A 17797-nucleotide genomic window follows, 5' to 3' on the forward strand; every position below is an offset into this window, starting at 1 on the left:
ACGCCCTGTACGATCAACGCTGTCAGGTACGCGGTCAGGTCGCGTTTCGACTACGAATATCGACTTATCGACTGTCGACGACTAAACGATTCGACCGACTCTCTTGCGCTGGGTGGGCGACGGCCGTTCAAAAAGTGCGCCAATTTTCGGTTATCCGGACGGTTTATCCGGATAACCGGCCGCTCTTCCCGCGCCCACGATGGCTGTCACGAGTGATTTTATACCGCCGCCCGGTTCGTTTTTAAAATGGTGCTTTTGCACTTGGTGATTGTATGCAAAATAAAATATGGGTATTAAAAAGCGCGGTCGGCCAAAGTGCGGAGCCATTTTCACACTCGCCGCCATGTCCTTCCTGACGCCGCCGCTCAAGACGGTTCGACTAGCGTCGCGTGGATTCGACTAACTAAACGGTGGGACGTAGAAGCCGGCGGGGCTCGGCGACGTGCGTCAGCTCACGCTGAGCCAAGGCAAGAAGAAGCGCAAGATCGCCAAGGTGCTCGACCTCAAGGACGACGACGGCGGCGCGAGCTCGTCCGAGGAAGAGTTTGACTACAAGGCCATGAGCTTCAACAAGGAGAACGTCGTGGAGAACGACAGCGAGAGCGACAGCGACAGCGAGTGCGAAGTGCTCTTCGACTCGCTCTCGTCGCCGGCCAAGGCGACGCCATCGACGCCGGCAAACCACTTTGCGCTCGACTTTCAGGTGCGCAGAGCGCGACGACGCAGCGTGGGCGAACGTGCTGCGTAGGTCTCGTCAGTCGCTGTCGACCGCGCTGGCCGCTTCGTTGTCGCCGGCTTCAACAATGGCACGATCCGCCTCTACCCGCTTGTCGACAACTTTAAGCGCGCGATTGACGTCGGGGTCGTCGAAGTCAGCTCCGTCGACGCCAACGCGCTCGTCTTCCGGAAGGGCGTCGTCCTCGAACACATCACCGCGCGTGGCATGTACACGACGCTGCGCGTCCACGTTGTCATTCCGGGTGCGCCACTGGCCACTGCTTAAGCAAGAACGCTCATAGGGTTTCGGTCGTAGAGGACGGTCGGTTCATCTTTGCTGGCGTCTACCGCGGGTCCACCGAGATCCTCGTCATCGACATCGACTCGATCGTGCTACCAACCGAGACGATTGGTGTCCCGACGGCCGAGGTCGTGACGCACTCGTACAACGACGCCAAGCTGCGCGTACGTGCTTTGCCGACTCTCTCCATTGCATGCCCACACCTCTGTTTAGGGCTTCGGTGCGGTGCGTGCGGTGCCCGGCGACAGCCTCATGTCCGTCCACGCGTCGTACTTGCCTCGTGTCTGATCCTCCACCTTAGTACGACCGAGTATCAAGTGCTCTGCGGTCTCGGCATCAAGAACCTGCACCTCTGGCGCTTCTACTGGGACCCCTCGTCCGACGACGACGAGTCCAAGTGGACATGGCAGTGCGTCTTTGACCGTCAGACCAACGGCATTAGCCTCGAGTACCTCTCATTCGGGCCCGGCCCTAACCAGGTCATCTCCAAGTCCGAGCACCAAGCCATCCGCGTCTGGACGCTCTCCGAAGCGACGGCCGACGATGGCACGATCGCGTCGTTCGAGTACACGGACATCAAGCACACGACAGTACATTGTTCTTCTCTGCTTTTGAAGCATCTCACATTTCTACGATCTAGGACGCCGTCGAAGTGTTTGGCCATTATGCGTACGGCGGGTCGGAGCGGCTAGCGCTCGTGGACCTCGACAACTCCAAGCGCTTTGAACTCGTACGGTGTGTCGCTTAGGGGTAGGGAACTGAGCATGCCATGCGTAGGACCTTCCGTCGTCGTCGGCGGTCGCGGCAGCGCGCCCGACGCTCAACTTTCGCAAGCGCCAACTGCGCACTTTGTCCAACCTCACGGGTGACCCGATGGGCGTCACGCTCGGCATGTGCTCGGACGGCAGTGTCTTTGTGCACAAAGCCACCGCGGATGCCGCCCTCGGTGTCCACACGCCACCTACGTACGTGCCAGGCTACGAGTCGTTTTACCAGGACCAAGGCGGGCTCTTGACGCTGCTGCCGTTTGAGATCCAAGACGAGAAGGAGTGGATGGTGGTGTCGGCCAACACGAACGAACTCCGCGTGCACGTACTCCACGAGTTCCTCGGTGAGCCCAAGCAGGCGTTCGTCGCGCCGACAAAGCCGCGCAAGCTGAAGCTCACGGCGGCTAAAGAGCTCAAAGTAAAGAAAACCAAGAAGAACTCGAAGAAAACGCCGAGTCCGCCGCCGTCCGTGGTCGACGATAACGACACGTTTATCGTGCGCCCGCTCAAGGTCAAGGTGGTCGAAACGCCGGCCCCGGTCGTCGTCGATGTTGTGCCAAACGTGCTGGCGTCGCCGCCGCTCAAGCGCAAACTCGAACCCGAGATCGCCGCGGTGGCCACCGTCGCCGAGACCAAGAAGCGCATCAAGGCGTCGCCGTGGAGCTACGAGCTCAAGCCGCTCGCACCAAAGCCGGTGGCGATCGTCGTGCACCCGCCAGCAGTCACGCCGGCGCTCGTGACGCCCGTGAAGCGCCCGGCCAAAATCGCCGTGCCGTCGCCTGTCGTGTCCATCTCGCCGTGCTCGTCGCCCGTCCTGCCGCAGACGCCCGCGCCGTCGACACCAACCAAGAAGGTGGTCGACGACCAGCGCGACTGGAGTCCGTTTGTGATCCCCAAGCGCCGCAACAAGGAGCTCATCATGGACGAGCCGGCGGTCGTTGCTGAAGCGCCGCCGTCGCCCGTCAAGGCAATGACGCCGCCACCGGTAGAGGTCATTCCGTCGCGCCTCGACACGATCGCCGAGGTCGCTACGATTGTTGCTGCGGTCGAGCCGACGCTGGATGCGGCGCCACCCAGTGTGACCCCGTCGCCGTTTGCCAGCCATGCGCGGTCGCTGCTGATGCAGCTGACGACGTGCATGCTCGACGAAGACGAGCCCATGGACATTGGTACACGCTTCGATCCTTCTCGTGGCACCTTGTATGAACAGTCTTTATTATGCTAGACGAAAAACTCGCAAATGAAACGATGGCGCGCTTTGAAGCGCAGCAGGCGCAGCTCAAGGAGACCTTCACGCGCGGCCACCGCCAGCTCATCCGCACCGTGTGCAACGACATGCACCGCCGGGGCACGGCCATGCTCGAGCCCGGTCAGCTCCAAGACATTTTTCAAAAGCACGTGGTACGATTTGAATTTGTTTCAAGTTGATAGACTGATACAAACATGGGTAGGACGAGCTGATACGCGTCCAGCAGCTCGAAGCCGACGCGCTCCACGCCAAGCAGCTTGTCGAGTGGACGATCCTCGGTCTCTGCGACTTTTCACTGCCCCGCGTGCACACTGCATTCCCCGTCCCGCGGCTCTTTGGCTAGGCTAGATTCCTGTTATATAATTCAATTCTGTGTACTAGTTAGACACGTCGTTTCCGCCACGGCAGCGAAAACCTTGATTTGCTCGCCGGTACAACTGCTTCGACGATCGCGACGACCGCGCTATGCGCCGGGATCTCGGGCAATTCCTTGCGTTTGTGGCGGCGATACGCGCGTTGAATGCGTCTCGCAGCGGCCCGTCGCGTAGCAAGCGCATCGCCCCGCACACGTAGCCGACGCAAGGTGTCCGTGTACTCTGGCGTCTCGTGCAACTTCAAGTCCTACGCCTCTTTGGCTGCAGTTCTTAGTGGCTACGAGAGCTCTGGACCTTGGCGAGGCCCAGGACAAGCTCCACGCGGGCGTCTCGCTCCATGGCTTTGGCTTGCGCTTGTGCCGCCAGCCTACTCGAATCATCGGTTCGACTAACTACAAAATTGGCGCAAATTACTGGGCGTCGCGGGCCTCGGAGGCCATCCGGTCGGCCTCTTCGTCGACCATGCGCTGCTGCAAAGCAAGTGCTTTGAGGTCCCGCCACACGTGCGGGCGGTGGGCCGCCAGCTCCCGCAACTGCTGGTCCGGACTAGGGCTAGGGTAGGGCGCGCCCGAGAGAGCCGACAGTACCTCGTGTCCCGGACCCGCTGCAGTAGCGCGGCGTGGCGGTCCCTCGCGGCCACCTCCGCTGCTTTCTTTTCGTCGTCTTGCTGCGCGGCCATCGAGGCCATTAGCATGCGCTTCCACTCCTGCAGAGATGCTCGTTAGACGATACGGCGACTTGCGATTCGACCTCGAGTCCCGCTTTCGAAACGAGATACGAGGCCCTACGGTTCGTCAGACGACGCGCGGATCGGACGACGCACTTGTCGTGGCGCGAGAGGCCGCGGGCAAATTGAACGCACTCGGCGAGGTCGGCGTGGAGGCCAGCGACGCACTCGTCATGCGCGGCCGTGAGCATGGCTTGCCGCGCCTTGTACAAGCGCAGTCCGTCGTCCAGCACGCGCTTCTGCTGCTGCATGTGGTCCATGTACTATTCATCGTCCATTACGTAGGCAGCAAACACCAAGAGAGCGACGATACGAGCTGCGTCGTCTCGGTCACGAGGGACGCGACGTCGTTGGCGTCGGCGGCTTTGGCCAGCGTGTGCCGCATGGTCGGCAAGATCGTTTTCATGTCGAGCTGCTGAAGATGCTTGTGTTGACAGAGGCGATGCTTGTACGCGTCACCGGTCGTCACGGGGTTGCTCAGTGCCTCCAACTCGTCCAGCAGAGGGAGCGAGAGTACTGTCTTGACGAGCTACGTCGACAATGTGGCGATAAAGAAGGAAGAGAGGTCGTACCTCGTCGAGATCGGTGAGATGATTATAACTCAGAGCAAGCGAGCGCAGCTGCTGCAGGGGCACCACCGACCCCAAGCAGTCGTCATGCAGTTGGTTGCGACGCACCGAGAGCCGCTCGAGTCTACAGCCGCGTCGCTACATGAGCGATATTCTGCGTGTGACGCAGCAGCTACGATCGAAGGCCCTCGACACCGCGTAGCGTAGTGAGCTTGTTCTCGTCCAACAGCAGCGTCTGCAAGTGCACACAGACGTCGAGACCGTCCAGCGACCCAATCTCGTTGCACGAGAGGTCCAAGCTCACGAGAGCGTTGGCTGTAGGCAGTCCCCGCACGTGCTAGAGACGCTGCGAAAAGGCGTCGCTCCCAGTGATAATGGTACCGTGATCAAGTTGGTTGCGGCGTTGAGTACCCGTAGGTGGCGACATCCGTCGAGGCCAGCGACGTCAGTGAGCTTGGGCTGCATGCGCCACCGGTCACTTTGATGACAACTGCGTACCTGGTTGAGCTGCACGCGGAGCTCTCGGAGGTTGGGCCATGAAGCGAGGGGTGGTACTTGTCGCAGCCGGTTCATCGACGCATCCAGAAGCACAATGTCGTCGATTTGTCTAGTCGAGCGACTTGGGGTACGCAGGAGTCGAGAAGCGAGCGTACGCTGACATCGGTAGCGGTGGCGGGAGGGTGCGAAGCTGCTTGTACTTGCAGCTTGCTTCAAAGATGCGCGCGCTACTCTCAACATGCCACTCGAGCGGCCGGTCCCGCACCTCGATCACAGTCCACACCGAAGGTTTCATGGCAGTTGAGACTCTACTTTCTATCGAGTCAACACTGTATATAGCTCTTTTCTAGACACAAACTTTAAAACAGGACAATATGTCTTTACTTTGACTGAAAAGCTACATGGTGTACTGGCGAGGCCGGTCGCTCTCGTCGTCGTCACTCGACCCGATCTCCAAGTCGATCGCTGACGACGTTCGAGGCAGCGTCGCAATCGCTAGATGGCAAATATCAACTTGATAATTTCCAGACGCGCGCACACCGTCCATCTCGGTCGACGAGCTCTGGCGGGGAAAAAGGCTGTGCTTCTTGAGCTTGAGGCCCTTGTACTTGAGCCCGTAGAGAATGCCGAGTGCGCAGAGCAGCACAAAACTACCGACAATGACCCACGGGACATACCTACCCCCACGTTCCATGAGCCAAAACACTAGACACGAATTATTCGCACGTTGCGGTCGTCGACTCGCTGGCTTCAAAGGACTTGAGCAGGCGGGTCTGACTCAGGGCGTAGGCGCCCAGCGTGCTGTCGCTATGCAGCGACACGTGCATAGCGTACTTGGAGACGACGTGCGCCGAGATCGTGCTCAGAACCGGCGACGCCTCATAGACGCTCGAACACTAGTGCATATTACTACACCAACAGACCCACGCGGGTTCGAAGCGTGTACCGTGGTCGATGCAGCGGTCGCGTGCGCATATGCATACGCGGTCACGACCGTCGCATTGGTTGCGACCTGGCTCACTTGGGACTTTGCGCTTGTTAGACCAAAGTAGGCATCCACGCGGTGCTCCTGCAGCACCGAACTTAGCGCAGTAGCAATCTCGCAGAGCGGTCGCTGCCCCACGAGAAAGAGCCACTGGCTACGACTCGCCCCGAGGGTCGTTAGCAGCCTACCACAAATTGATACGCCTCTTCGAGAACAGCCATTGCTACCAGCTTGTGTGGGCGGCTTGCGCTTCGTGGATCGCGTCACACGAGGTGGTGCACACTACTTCTCCATCTGAGTCAATTGAGTCACCTGCGGCCTCTCGAGGATCTGCAATACCTGGTGCGAGGAGTGTATCGTTGATGAACACCACCTACGGCTCCGTCACACCAGCCATCTCTAGCGACCAAGGCAAGTACTTGAATCGAGAACGGGTCGACCTCGACGGAGGCATTGACAACGAGCGTTGAGCCTGGGGTGGCCGACATGACGTTGCTCTAGACAGGCCGTGCCTTCGGTTTCAACGCTGTCCAAGCCATCCTACCTGCAGCCAGAGAGGCAGAAAGGACGCATTGATCGTGGCGTCGGTCGTGAGTGTCCAAACGTTGGTTTGGTTGACGCTCGCCGCCGCTGCGACTTGCACCTACTCGGTCGTATCATAAGTGCAGCGCTCGACGGTGGAATGGCAACGACTTGGTGGTAGAAGGCGGTCGACGGCGTGCCAGCCACCGGCGCCAGCACATGAAATACGATGGAGCTCGTTGCGTTTGCGAGCGCGGCCATCGACCAAACGAGCAACATCCGCACCATTTTGCGTGAATTCTCGACTATTTTCGTTTAAAAACTGACTTACGACTGGTGTCATCTATGAAAATAGCTTGTGGAGTGCACCCCGCTTCTCGCTCAGCCGCAGCGCCTTCTCGACGCCGGCAGGCCCCAGCTCGGTCTCGACGACGTCGCGAAAGCTGCGGTACTGAACCTCCTAGATACCGAATTTGTCAGCCGCACAACCCAGAGACGCAGTCGTACGAGGCTGCCGAGGAGAAGGAGCAAGTCGCCGTCGCTCTTCTCGGCCGTCTGCGATGCATCGTCAAGAACGCTCTGGCACAAGGGAATAGGTCGTACCGTCTCGGTGGGCGCCGCTCGAAGCGCGTCGATTTGAGCTTGGAGCGATACGATCACCTAGATTCACCAGCGACATGAGCGTGCCGCAGCAAGCACGCGATCACCTCGTCCTTTGTCGCTGTCAACTGGTCCACCTTGGTGCGGAGTCGGTCAAGTTCGGCTGCCATCGTCTCCTGCAGAGCCGTGAGTCGGCGTCCACGAGCTGGAAGGAGTACCTTTTCAAGTTGAACCGACTGCAAGGACGAGTGGAGCGTCTTTGCGGCTTCGTGGTGCGCAGCCCCTTGGCTCCGAAGCTCCTGTTTCCAGCTCGACACCAATTATCCTTCGTGGGCCAACGCTACCTCTTGCAGCTGCATTTCGCCGTCGGCGCGGACCTGCTGCAGCGCTTGCTCGTGCTGCACAACGAGCGATGCAACCGTAGCCGTGTGTGCGGCTGTCATCTCATCCATCTTGGCCTGCACAGCTGCCACGTGGTCGACATTGGGTGCTTGCTTGGCGTCCAGGACGGCCTTGTGGGCCGTGAGGCGGTCAATCATAGCTTGCTGCGCCGCAAGCTCGTCGTCTTTCTCAGCGCACTGCCGCTCGAGGCGGGCGATCGTCGACTCGAGCTGCAACTGCAGAAGCGACGACTCTTCATCGGCAACGGACTTGGCGGCTTGGGATGGCGCAATGGGAGCGTGGGGGGCTGTGGGGGGGTGCCCCCGCAGCGAAGCAAGCTCCTTCTCCTTCTCGGCCAGCTCTGACTCCACCTACTTGGTTTGAGTCCGATCGCCATCTATGGGACGAGCATGTACGTGGTCGAACGCGTGGCGGAGCCCGCGAAAGCGCGTGTCACTTGCTTCCTGCTGACGCCGCAGCTCGTCGATCTGAGCACGGGCCTCCTCGAGCGCGACCGAAGGGGCGGGCATCTTGGCCTCGAGCTCGCGTCGAAGCTCTGTCAGCTGCGCATCTTGCATGCGGATCAGATCTTGGTACGCGCGCGCCGAGCTGTCTTCGTCGGACGCGTCGCTCATGTAGGCGCTCAAGATGGCACTTCGTGTCTTTTCTAAAACCAAATTTCCTGTTGACGCATCGGCCGTATCAAGTTGATATATGCCTGCAATGTGCTTGAAGAGCGTCCCAAATGGCTTGTCATAGAGCGGGTAGGCGAATCCCTCGGGGCGCCGCGCACTGCTCAGCGCATCGCTTTGCTGGAGTTGCGTAAAGCAGTCTGTAAGCCGCTGGAGCCCGACGCGGTCCGTCACCAAGTTGAGAAATTGCTTCTGGCCCATGCCCTGGACAATAGAGCGCTGTATCAAGAAGGCTACAGATGCGTCTCGTACCTTGTGGGCAGGGCCCGTTGGAAGCGTGTCGAGAACGACGCCAAGGACCGCAGCGGCGAGCCCCGTGAGCTCCACGTCGGCGCCGTCGACGGAGGACGACGACCGCGCCCAGTCGAAAAAGAAGGTCAGCGTCGGCACCGAACTCGCGACCTCAGCGACAGCGCGCGGGCACTGCACGATCGATGCGAGAAGCACGCGGAACAACCCGACACAGAGAGGGTACTGGGCCTTGGAGACGGGGGCGACACACGCTCTGCAGAGCCATTGCAGCCACTTGTTGAGGAAGAGCCCGCCTGGCACGGCGACCGTGTTGGCCGCCATCGGAATGCGCAGAGCAAACTCGCGGCACTCGATCGTATCAATCTATCAATACGGTATGTATCAAGGTGGCAAGGAACCCATCTCGTACGAGTTGCCGCCATCGGGCCATGGCCTTCCACGCCACCTTGATCGCGTCGCGGGTCGTGAGCTCGATCGTGGCCGTCGTGGTGCCGTCGAGAATTGCGTCTATGTGGACAACAAGTCCTTTAAAAATGTACACTATTTACCGTACCAATCGTCGACTCAAGGATGCTAATGAGTTCTTGGCCAACTGGCGTGATCGGACCGCTCTATACAGTGCGCAGGTTAGCCGATACCTCGCGCACGGGGCGACTTCGTGGTGGGGCGGCGCTGGAATGTGCTGCAACAGCGAAATCTTCACCAGCGGCGAGCTCCAAACTGTGTTCACAAGCCGTGTGGCCGCCACTAGCCAAGCGCATGGGCGGACGTCGTCGTACGTAGAGGTGCGTACCGCTCAGTGCTGTCTCTTCATGGTGCACATCAAGGCGCAGCAAGGACGACAGAAAGTACGACGACTCGCGCAGCGGTAGCGTCAACAAGAGCAGCTGATTTCCTTCGTGGTCTCTTGCAAACGCTTCTAGGAGCTAATCCGAATAGAGGGTTAGGGTACATATTTGCGAAATCTTTCAACGCACCGTGCAGGCAGCGATGCGGTCGGCCGTGGTGCCAAAAGCCGCAAGCTCGGCGACCGCGGGAATCACATCGGGCTGCTGGGCCAAGGAGCTCTGGAGGCTTGGGATCTCGCCCAACCGCTTGGCTTGGTCGCGCTGCGCCAGTTCGTCCAAGTCCTACATCGCAGTCGAAACGCAATTCGATAGCCGTCGCAGGTACCGTCAGGTCGTGAAATACGGGCCCGATGAGCGCCTGCAACAGCCGCAGCGTCCACTCAATGGCGGGCGTCGGCGCGTCGCTCGGCTCGACGTCGGCGTCATCCACCGCGAGGGGTGCTGTCAGTAGCAGCGGGAAGAGCGCGGGAATGAACGGCGTTTGGCTCAAGAGGTACTGCGAGTTGACGTTGTCGTGGACCATGTGGTACAGCACTTGGAGGCAGTCGACCAAGACCGCACTGTCGACGCCGTGCCTACAACGTGCGACTTGATACCTTGATACATTTTAGACACTAGACAAACCCTTCGAGTTCGAGGTCGACGATCTGGAACAAGCGAGCAAACCCGTCCTCAAAGGCGAGGAATTGCTGGATATGACGCTGGGCCATCGGGCTTTGGTTCGTAACGAGGTGCAGCAGAATCTAGTCGGTCGGATGAGTCGCCACGATGCATAAAGAGTATTTACTTGGATGGCCGTGTCCCGAATGTGTTCACGCTTGTCCTCGACGACGTCGAGCAGCAGCCGCAGCCTACGACGCCATGAAGACGGTCCTAGAGGCTAAGGATAAGCGTACCCTTCGTGGCAGTCGAGGATGTGGGACGCAAAGCTCTGAACGTCGCCGTCTTGGACGCGCTTGATGAGCTGCACGGTCGGGCCTCGAATCCACGGCGACGGATCGGTCATGAGGTTGAGGATCTCGCGCAGCGCATTCGGCTCTGCGTCGACACGCCTGTTAGTTGCGAAGGGACCCGAGACGTCGTACCGTTGAGAAGCAGCGTCGCATTGGCCGGTCGCATGGTCATGAGCGCCTGCATGAGCTCGAGCATCGCCTCCATGAGCTCCGTGTCGCGAGGGTCCGTCACGAGCGCGTTGAGCAACACGGGCAGCAATAGCGCGTGGTACTCGTCGAGGATCTCGGCCGTGTCCCAGAGCGCTTGAAGCTTGGTCAGTGACGCCTTGCGCTCCGCGAGCAACATGGCGTACTGGAAGCCCTCGATCGCGGTCGTGACGTCGGCCTTGGCCACGTGGCGCCGGCCCGAGGTCGGCGGCGTCGAGATGCGGGGCGGCGTCACGAGGCCCGTCAGCTCCGGCGGGCGCTTGGGCTCGGCGTCGTGGCGCGGTGGCAGGCCGTCCAGCGACGACTGCACAAACTTCTTCATGAGGTGCTGCATCCTCGTCGACGTCAGCGGCTTGGATCTACGCTCGCTTACAAAGTACGCTCGTCGACCTATGCGCCAATCCGATCGTTGGATTTGTAACAGATGGTACTCGGCGGTGCGAATTTCTGCCATCGAGCCATTGTCACCATGCTCCGGCGCGCCTACTCGAGCGCGGTCTCGGCCGTCCGCGTCGCCAACACGCCGAGCCTCAAGCGGTCCTTGGGCCAGCACCTGCTCGTGAACGAAGGGATTCTCCAAGACATCATTGACGCGTCGCACCTGCGGCCCACCGACCACGTGCTCGAGGTCGGCCCGGGCACGGGCAACCTCACGCTGCTGCTGCTTGGCGTCGCCGAGCGCGTCACGTGCGTACGTCCCGCCCACCTTCGCTATATGTAGCGACAAACAGCGTAGGTCGAGTACGACCACCGCATGGTCGCGCAGCTCGAAGCCCGCTTTCCAAACGAAATCGCGTCGGCCAAGCTCACCATCCTCCGCGACGACTTTGCAAAGTTCGACTTGCGCTCGATCGACCCGATCGACATGTGCGTCGCCAACATCCCGTACAACATCTCGTCGCCGATCGTCGCCAAGCTACTGAGCCAAAAAGTCGACCCGAAATTGCGCGCGTCCGTGCTCATGGTGCAAGACGAGTTTGCCCTTCGTCTCATGGCCACGTACGCCTTTCTTCTCGTGTTTCCCTTCACATTATTGTCTTATTCTCCATTCTTATAGGGCGGGCCATAAGAACTATAGTCGTCTGAGCGTCAACACGGCGTTCCAAGCCAACATCTCGACCGTGGTCAAGGTTCCGCGCAAGCATTTTGTGCCACCCCCCAAAGGTCCAACTGCTTCGACTGAAGTCTAGTCATCATCCGCGTCTAGTCGACTCGCGCGTCATCAAGATCGAGCGCAAGACCGACCAGCCCGATGCGTCGACACTCGCGGTCCGTCCAGGAGCATGCGAGGAGCCTCTGACCTCTGACGCCGGCTCTGTAGAAAATGGATACGCTCTTGCGCATAGCTTTCCAGCGCAAGAACAAGACGCTGCGGTCGCAGCTCACGTCGTCGTTCGCTGCCGACGGCTTTGCGCCCTCCGAGATGGACGAGTCGGACCGAAAAGCCGCCATCTTGAGCGTGCTCCACGCCACAAACCTCCATGACGCGCGCGCCGTCAAGCTCACTTGCGACCAATTCCACTCGTACACAATATTCTCCGATTCGATTGATACAGTGGTTGATACATTGGCGTAGACTGCTCGTGGCGCTCGAGGCGGCCGGGGTCGCGTTCAAGCACAGTGAGTTCCACGCGTTTGGCGAAATGCTAGACGAGTAACCACAACAATAGAGACCAACTTTGTCCATTCTAGTACCTGGACTAGCTAGCTCCAAATGGACGCGACCGCCGACTCGACGATGCCTTGAGCCAGTGCTTGGATCTCCTAGGACATGGGTCGTGAAGGATCCAAAGACGACGAGAGAACGTGGATGATGTACATGGTCGCTGGTCGTGGCCGCCAAATCGCGGAGGACGCCGAGGGCGTCGTGCTTGAGGAGCACCTTGCAGACGACCGACGTCTTGCTCACGTCGCGCGTGTCGGGCGATTTGAAGTAGCGTAGGAGCTCGTCGATGGTGGCGAGGGGTTGGCGTAGCGCGGTCGCGTTCGGGCCCTCACGCCGCACAAGCTCTAACATTTCCATCCTACGTCTGCGCATCATGACGCTAGGAGCTACCGAGGATGGCCTTGACTTCGCACGCGCCGTCGCCATCGAGATCGGCCGCCGGAACCGCGTCGGCATGGTCCAGTCGATGCACGCTCGTGGCCTTGCCTACGCGAGTCCTCTCTTTCCTGCTCGCAGAGTCAAGTTGAACGTACGCACGGCGTCGATCTCGCGGTCGATTTCGCGCAGCGAGCAGCGGTGCTGGAGCGAATCGAGGTCGTCCAAGAGCGTGTGCGTGCTGCAGCCAGGCGGGTTGGGGTCGTGCGGACGCAGCACAACGAGCCACGTCAGCGTCGTCGCCACGACAAGGAGGCCCGCGCAGAGGACGCCCACGACGTGCGTCGCCGGCACGTCGGCCAGCGCCGCCTCCAACATCGCTTCCATCGGATCGACTGTTTCAGAACGATAGTAGATTCAGCTAGTTCGATAAACCTAGCCCTTGGGCCATACCAACAAACCAAGTACGAGGTTATGTAGACAGTGTCAAGTCTCTAGAGATCACTAGTGGCGGACGACGGCCTCGAGCGCGCGAAGGACGCTGTGCACCTACGCCGACTGTCACCACATTTGCCATAAACCAAGTGTCGACTACCAGCTCGGTGGGGCACGTCGCACTGGCTTGCGCGACCAGCGTCTCTTCCAGCGTGTCGAGCCGGCTATGCAGCCGCAGTAGCGAGGTGTGTACGGCGCGGAGGCAGTAGAGCGTGTAGAGCACGAGAAGCCCGAGTACAATCATTGGGAGCGGCGAGGCCCTCGGCGATGCGACCTGCGTCGGTGCGGCTTTCTCCACCGGCGCCATCTCCTCTGCCGCCACGCAACTCGTGCTACGACTTGTGCTAGAGTTGCTGTCTGTCGGCTAGCCAATTTGGCACGTGAGGGTGCGCGGTGGAGTTGACGTGGGAGCAAGTACGTACCATGTCCGACGTGGGCGAGGCCACGGGCGGAGCAGTCGAGCCGGACGCGGCTTGTCGTAGCGCCGTATTGCCATGGCTGGCCCTATTTTTTGAGAAAAATAGTCGAAAATGCGTGCGAACGCAGGATCGAACCAGGTCTCGAACGCTTCCTTCGACTCGGAAATGGTCGACGAGACGATTTGAGACTTGAACCACGTCGACTTGAGAAAGTGGATCACGAGGCCCACTTGAGCGTGCGTGAACTTCTTGCCGTCCCGCGTAAAGACCCAGCGCGTCTCAATCTCAAAGTAATCTGAAAACGGAATTTTGTTCATGCGCAGCACGTCGGCGATAATGAGGCGGCTCCAGCTCTTCCCGTCCCCTAGTCGCCGTGCGTCTAGTATACCGTTCAGAGGCAGCGAGCGTACCTTGATGGCGGTACAGCTGGTGGCGCACGCACTCGGCGTACGGGGGCAGTCCCGGGAAGGACACTTTGGGCGGGTGCTTGGACTCGACGCGGCGGTAGTGCGTAAACGTCTCGGTCGAGATCTTGAAGCCCGACGTAACCTCTTTCGGTGTGTCGGACGTCAAGAGCTGCCACCCTAATTTGAAGATTGGGAAAAGTATCAGGGTATCAAGCGGCGTACCGCCAACGCTGATATCAATGTCTTTGGTCGACACCATCACGTTGGAGTAAAACGTTTGGCCGAGACCGTTGGCGAAGAGCGTGTCAAAGACGTCATGGACGTTGCCTGGCATTTCGCAGTCGAGAACGCCTGTCATGCCCACTAAACAAAAAGAAATAAAAAGAAATAAAAAACAAATCGGCGAGGATCGAAGTGCGTACAAAGGGCTTCGTCGGGGGCGAGCGGTACGAAATCGTCGTCGTCGCCGTTCTTGGGGCTCGTCACGTTGCTACAGAGCGTTCGTATTCGAGCGGATACAAACTGGCAAGTGACGCACCTTGGCTTCTTTGTGAGCTTCATCGACTTGCGGCGCTGGGATGCCATCTCCTTGAGCGCTTCCGGACTCACATCGCTGTCTACAGTACAAAATAGAGTGCCATCGTCATCGCATGTACGGCGGCGAACCCCGGCTCTGTTGCTGGCGGTGGGCCAAAATGAGCTGGTCGAGACGCACAAAGCACATGTCCCTACGAGACGCTTACGTCCAAACTAAACACGATAGGGTAGCGTACCGGAGGCCGTTGAACTCGGCAAAGAACCATGTTTTGTCCTTGGTTTTGAGCTGGAGGGCATTGATAAAGTAGAATTCGGGTTTGACGACGGCCGTAATGTCGGAATACGAGATCAAAATCGGTGTTTCCGACGACCGATAAGCCTAGTGCATAACTTTAATAGCAGTCGCCAGTCACTGACGTTGTACCGCAAACGCCACGTAGTCGCGCGTCAAGAACAAGTGCCCGTAGAAAGGCCGAATCTCGGGAAAGTAGCAGCACGTAAAGATAACGACTGGCGACTAAATAATACCAACACATTCTGGCTTCCGCAAGCGCCGAATATCAAGGTATCAAGAACCTGCGCGTCGGGCAACTCAAACTTGGCGAGAAAGTCCGACTGCGTCATGGGCGATAGGCCGTTCCACGTCGCGTGGGGCGTCTGCGCCTGCGCTTGAAACTCGCGAATGCGCACGCAGCAGCAGTCACAGACGCGAAATTCGCCCTTGTGCGTCTACAGCCACGATGAGTCGTCGTCGTCACGGTGTGTATAAAGAGCAACGAGCGCTTCAAAGGGCACGACCGACGTCTTGGACGAGCACGCTTGGCAGAACGTACCGCCGCAGTTGCGGCAGTGGTGGCGGCTCTTCCCGAGGAGCGTACCGACCTCCTCTATGCACATGCCATCGATACTACGACACTCGATGTTGAAGCCGCACCTTTGCAGTTTTCGCAGATCGTGAGGTTGGCAAAGGCAGGCGGCAGCAGCGGTGGGCTAAAGAAGACGCTCGTGCCAACGTTGCCATGCAGCCTATCGCGACGAAAAGTTGCGTGTGCGACCATGGCGGCGGTGGCTCGTAGTAGTACCCGATATCGGCCGACGCCTTGCGCTCGCTGGGTGTGGTCGGGAGCGGTGGCCCGGCCGGGCGCGCGATCGCCATGATAGAAGCGGCAAGGTTGTTGATGCTCGTCTTCATCGCAGGCGGCATGGTTGCAATCGGTGGCGGCGATGATCGTGGCCCGATCTCGGGCGACGACGACGACCGGGGCATGCTCTCGTGCTTGGGCGAGCCACTGTGGCCTTCCGAGTCCGAGACTGCATGGACGTCCTCGTCGTTCTCGTCGTTCTCCGAGTCGTCGTCGTCGAAGCTCGCGTTGTGGTCCTCGCTGTGCATGAGCGTGCGCTCGTCGGCTTGCGGTAGACGCTTCGGGACCTCCATTACTGCAGCTTCTCCCAATGCGAAAATGCAGCCTTGAAGTTGCCGTTGGACTCGCGTGGCATTCTATTACTTGGTGTTTGTATGCAATATAAAACGAACGCGAATGATCAGGTTAAAATCGTGGCGGCTTGACACAGAGACACGATGGACCCATGCTTGCGCGACCCCAAGGGCGGCAGCAATCATCGACGTCCTCCATCGTCGTCGCCATGTCCGAGAAGCGCCATGGACGGCGATCGAGGTGCGTTAACAGATGAGAGTGCTTGCATGCAGCTGCCGGTTGGATCTTCTTTCTGGCTTCTTGGGAAGTACCCGTCGAGAGTAGTCGTCGTGGTACCTGCGATCAAAATGAAGCGGTCTCTACGGTGCATATATATGTATCTCGGGTCTACGTCTACGTCTACTAGCGTGCGGCGAAGGATGCTCTACTCGTCCTTCTTGGCCGCCGCCTCCTTTTCGGCAGCCTCCTCGGCGAGCTGCTGCTCCATGAGGTCCTTGACCTTGGCGTCGGCCGTGAGCGCGTGCATGAGAATGCGCTGGACGATCATCGCCGAGCCGACGTCGAGACCGGCCGAGAGCTCGGCAAAGTCGCGCTCGCCTTCCCAGATCTGGTGCGTCGCGTCCACAATCTTGTAGCCGCCACGGCGCTCGAGCTCGTTGAGGCCGTTGATGTGGCCGTCTTCGCCGTCTTCCTTGGTGTACAGGTCGTAGATCTCGGCGTACTCTTCGTGGTGCGCCATGTACGGCACCGCGGCGACGATCTCAAAGATATCGTTGAGCTCTTCCAGTACACGCTCGATGGACGTGTCGTTCTCCGGCGTCGAGCGCGGCGTCTCGACAAAGGCCGGCGCGACCGGCTCGGGCGCAGGCTTGGCGACCGGCGCGTCCGTGTCGTACTGTTCGTTCGAGTTGACCTTATGGTCCGTCGTGAGGCCCCAGCTGCCCTTACTCCACTCAAACACGCGCGGCCAGCCGCACTCTTCAAAGAACGACCCGAGCTGCGTCTCCATGAGCGTCACGCACGAGCCGCCGGTCGTCTTGAGGTTGAGTGTCACCTTCTTAAACTCACCCGAGACGGGCGTCGTGAGGTAGAAGGGCAGGCTGAGCTTCTTCGCCGGCGGGAACTCACCGCTCGTGTTCTCAACCGCATCCAGAATGCCCATGAGCTCCTTGTACGACTCGGTGTTGGAATGCTGCTCGGCGGGAAACTGGCCAAACAAGTCGGGGTGCGTACGCATGTACAGCTTGCGCAAGGTTTCCTTGAGCGGCGGGATGCGCTCGGCCTTCTTCTTGCTGTCGCGGAGGGCCTTGCGGCGCATGGCGCGCTCGCTCATCTTGGCCATGCCCCGGATCGGCATGGCCGGGGCGACAAACGTGGTCAGGCGCTGGAGCAACGACGACATCGACATGGTTGGATCGCTTGCAATTTGCTTGGATGGCCAGTCAACGACTCATCCGGATACGCCCTGAAACTCAATGCCAAAGTCCGTTGAGTTGAGCTTTCGGATACGCCGTCGAGCGGACGTGCCAATCGGCAACCTCGGAATTTTGGCATTGGATTCGGCGATAAAAAAACATCGACTAACGAAACGAGCGACTAAAGTTGACGTCGCCACGTCGGCGGTGCCCACTGCTGACGACCGCCTTTGTGCGCGTGCCGCCTCTATGCAAACAAGTACGATCGAGCAGTTTAGTACACTGTAGTTGTCCCAAGCGACTAGAACAATGAGGTCAGCGTCGTCAGCCTCAATGTTTCTTCGACTATTCCAGAAGTACAGGCAGGCGTCCAGAGCCGCGAACCCCAGACGCCAGTCGCGGGCA

The 17797-nt window shown here is 59.5% G+C and overlaps 7 protein-coding genes across 7 annotated transcripts; 2 read left to right on the top strand and 5 right to left on the bottom strand.

The window, feature by feature from the left end:
• Positions 1 to 183: 183 nt before the first annotated feature.
• On the top strand, positions 184 to 3447 carry SDRG_05694 (hypothetical protein). Its single transcript, XM_008611423.1, has 10 exons — positions 184 to 373; positions 422 to 703; positions 749 to 980; positions 1034 to 1182; positions 1232 to 1272; positions 1320 to 1608; positions 1659 to 1748; positions 1796 to 2954; positions 3011 to 3186; positions 3237 to 3447. Exons 1-10 carry the CDS (start codon positions 287 to 289, stop codon positions 3375 to 3377), a joined length of 2646 nt encoding a protein of 881 aa, XP_008609645.1. The 5' UTR covers positions 184 to 286; the 3' UTR covers positions 3378 to 3447.
• SDRG_05695 (hypothetical protein) lies at positions 3416 to 6997 on the bottom strand (the record flags this gene model as incomplete). Its single annotated transcript, XM_008611424.1, has 21 exons — positions 3416 to 3655; positions 3703 to 3775; positions 3823 to 3954; positions 3996 to 4114; positions 4159 to 4192; positions 4232 to 4398; positions 4449 to 4664; positions 4708 to 4828; positions 4881 to 5041; positions 5086 to 5157; positions 5203 to 5311; positions 5358 to 5510; positions 5604 to 5697; positions 5743 to 5879; positions 5929 to 6098; positions 6149 to 6371; positions 6415 to 6469; positions 6527 to 6560; positions 6607 to 6684; positions 6732 to 6830; positions 6881 to 6997. The coding sequence occupies 21 exons, from the start codon at positions 6995 to 6997 to the stop codon at positions 3416 to 3418; spliced, it is 2604 nt and encodes an 867-aa protein (XP_008609646.1).
• Positions 6998 to 7052: 55 nt separating this feature from the next.
• Positions 7053 to 10976, bottom strand: SDRG_05696 (hypothetical protein; the record flags this gene model as incomplete). Its single annotated transcript, XM_008611425.1, has 19 exons — positions 7053 to 7169; positions 7217 to 7264; positions 7313 to 7369; positions 7417 to 7485; positions 7528 to 7608; positions 7654 to 8061; positions 8107 to 8357; positions 8409 to 8586; positions 8635 to 8997; positions 9044 to 9141; positions 9188 to 9245; positions 9290 to 9381; positions 9428 to 9560; positions 9612 to 9764; positions 9808 to 10057; positions 10107 to 10225; positions 10270 to 10333; positions 10379 to 10520; positions 10568 to 10976. 19 exons carry the CDS (start codon positions 10974 to 10976, stop codon positions 7053 to 7055), a joined length of 3090 nt encoding a protein of 1029 aa, XP_008609647.1.
• A 104-nt stretch (positions 10977 to 11080) lies between these two features.
• On the top strand, positions 11081 to 12333 carry SDRG_05697 (dimethyladenosine transferase). The gene is made up of 6 exons (XM_008611426.1): positions 11081 to 11333; positions 11379 to 11641; positions 11700 to 11806; positions 11850 to 11911; positions 11964 to 12166; positions 12219 to 12333. Exons 1-6 carry the CDS (start codon positions 11112 to 11114, stop codon positions 12298 to 12300), a joined length of 939 nt encoding a protein of 312 aa, XP_008609648.1. The 5' UTR covers positions 11081 to 11111; the 3' UTR covers positions 12301 to 12333.
• A 13-nt stretch (positions 12334 to 12346) lies between these two features.
• Positions 12347 to 13070, bottom strand: SDRG_05698 (hypothetical protein; the record flags this gene model as incomplete). Its single annotated transcript, XM_008611427.1, has 4 exons — positions 12347 to 12406; positions 12462 to 12652; positions 12699 to 12794; positions 12842 to 13070. 4 exons carry the CDS (start codon positions 13068 to 13070, stop codon positions 12347 to 12349), a joined length of 576 nt encoding a protein of 191 aa, XP_008609649.1.
• Positions 13071 to 13187: 117 nt separating this feature from the next.
• SDRG_05699 (hypothetical protein) lies at positions 13188 to 15976 on the bottom strand (the record flags this gene model as incomplete). The annotated part of the gene is made up of 14 exons (XM_008611428.1): positions 13188 to 13232; positions 13279 to 13542; positions 13601 to 13682; positions 13733 to 13961; positions 14008 to 14181; positions 14227 to 14367; positions 14427 to 14621; positions 14671 to 14732; positions 14778 to 14920; positions 14966 to 15058; positions 15118 to 15270; positions 15319 to 15428; positions 15476 to 15567; positions 15624 to 15976. 14 exons carry the CDS (start codon positions 15974 to 15976, stop codon positions 13188 to 13190), a joined length of 2136 nt encoding a protein of 711 aa, XP_008609650.1.
• Positions 15977 to 16279: 303 nt separating this feature from the next.
• Positions 16280 to 17425, bottom strand: SDRG_05700 (hypothetical protein). Its single transcript, XM_008611429.1, has one exon. The coding sequence runs from the start codon at positions 17383 to 17385 to the stop codon at positions 16402 to 16404; it is 984 nt and encodes a 327-aa protein (XP_008609651.1). The 5' UTR covers positions 17386 to 17425; the 3' UTR covers positions 16280 to 16401.
• Between the last annotated feature and the right edge of the window lie 372 nt (positions 17426 to 17797).

Source organism: Saprolegnia diclina (genome assembly GCF_000281045.1).
Source record: "Saprolegnia diclina VS20 unplaced genomic scaffold supercont1.15, whole genome shotgun sequence".
NCBI classification, from domain to species: Eukaryota; Oomycota; class Saprolegniomycetes; order Saprolegniales; family Saprolegniaceae; genus Saprolegnia; species Saprolegnia diclina.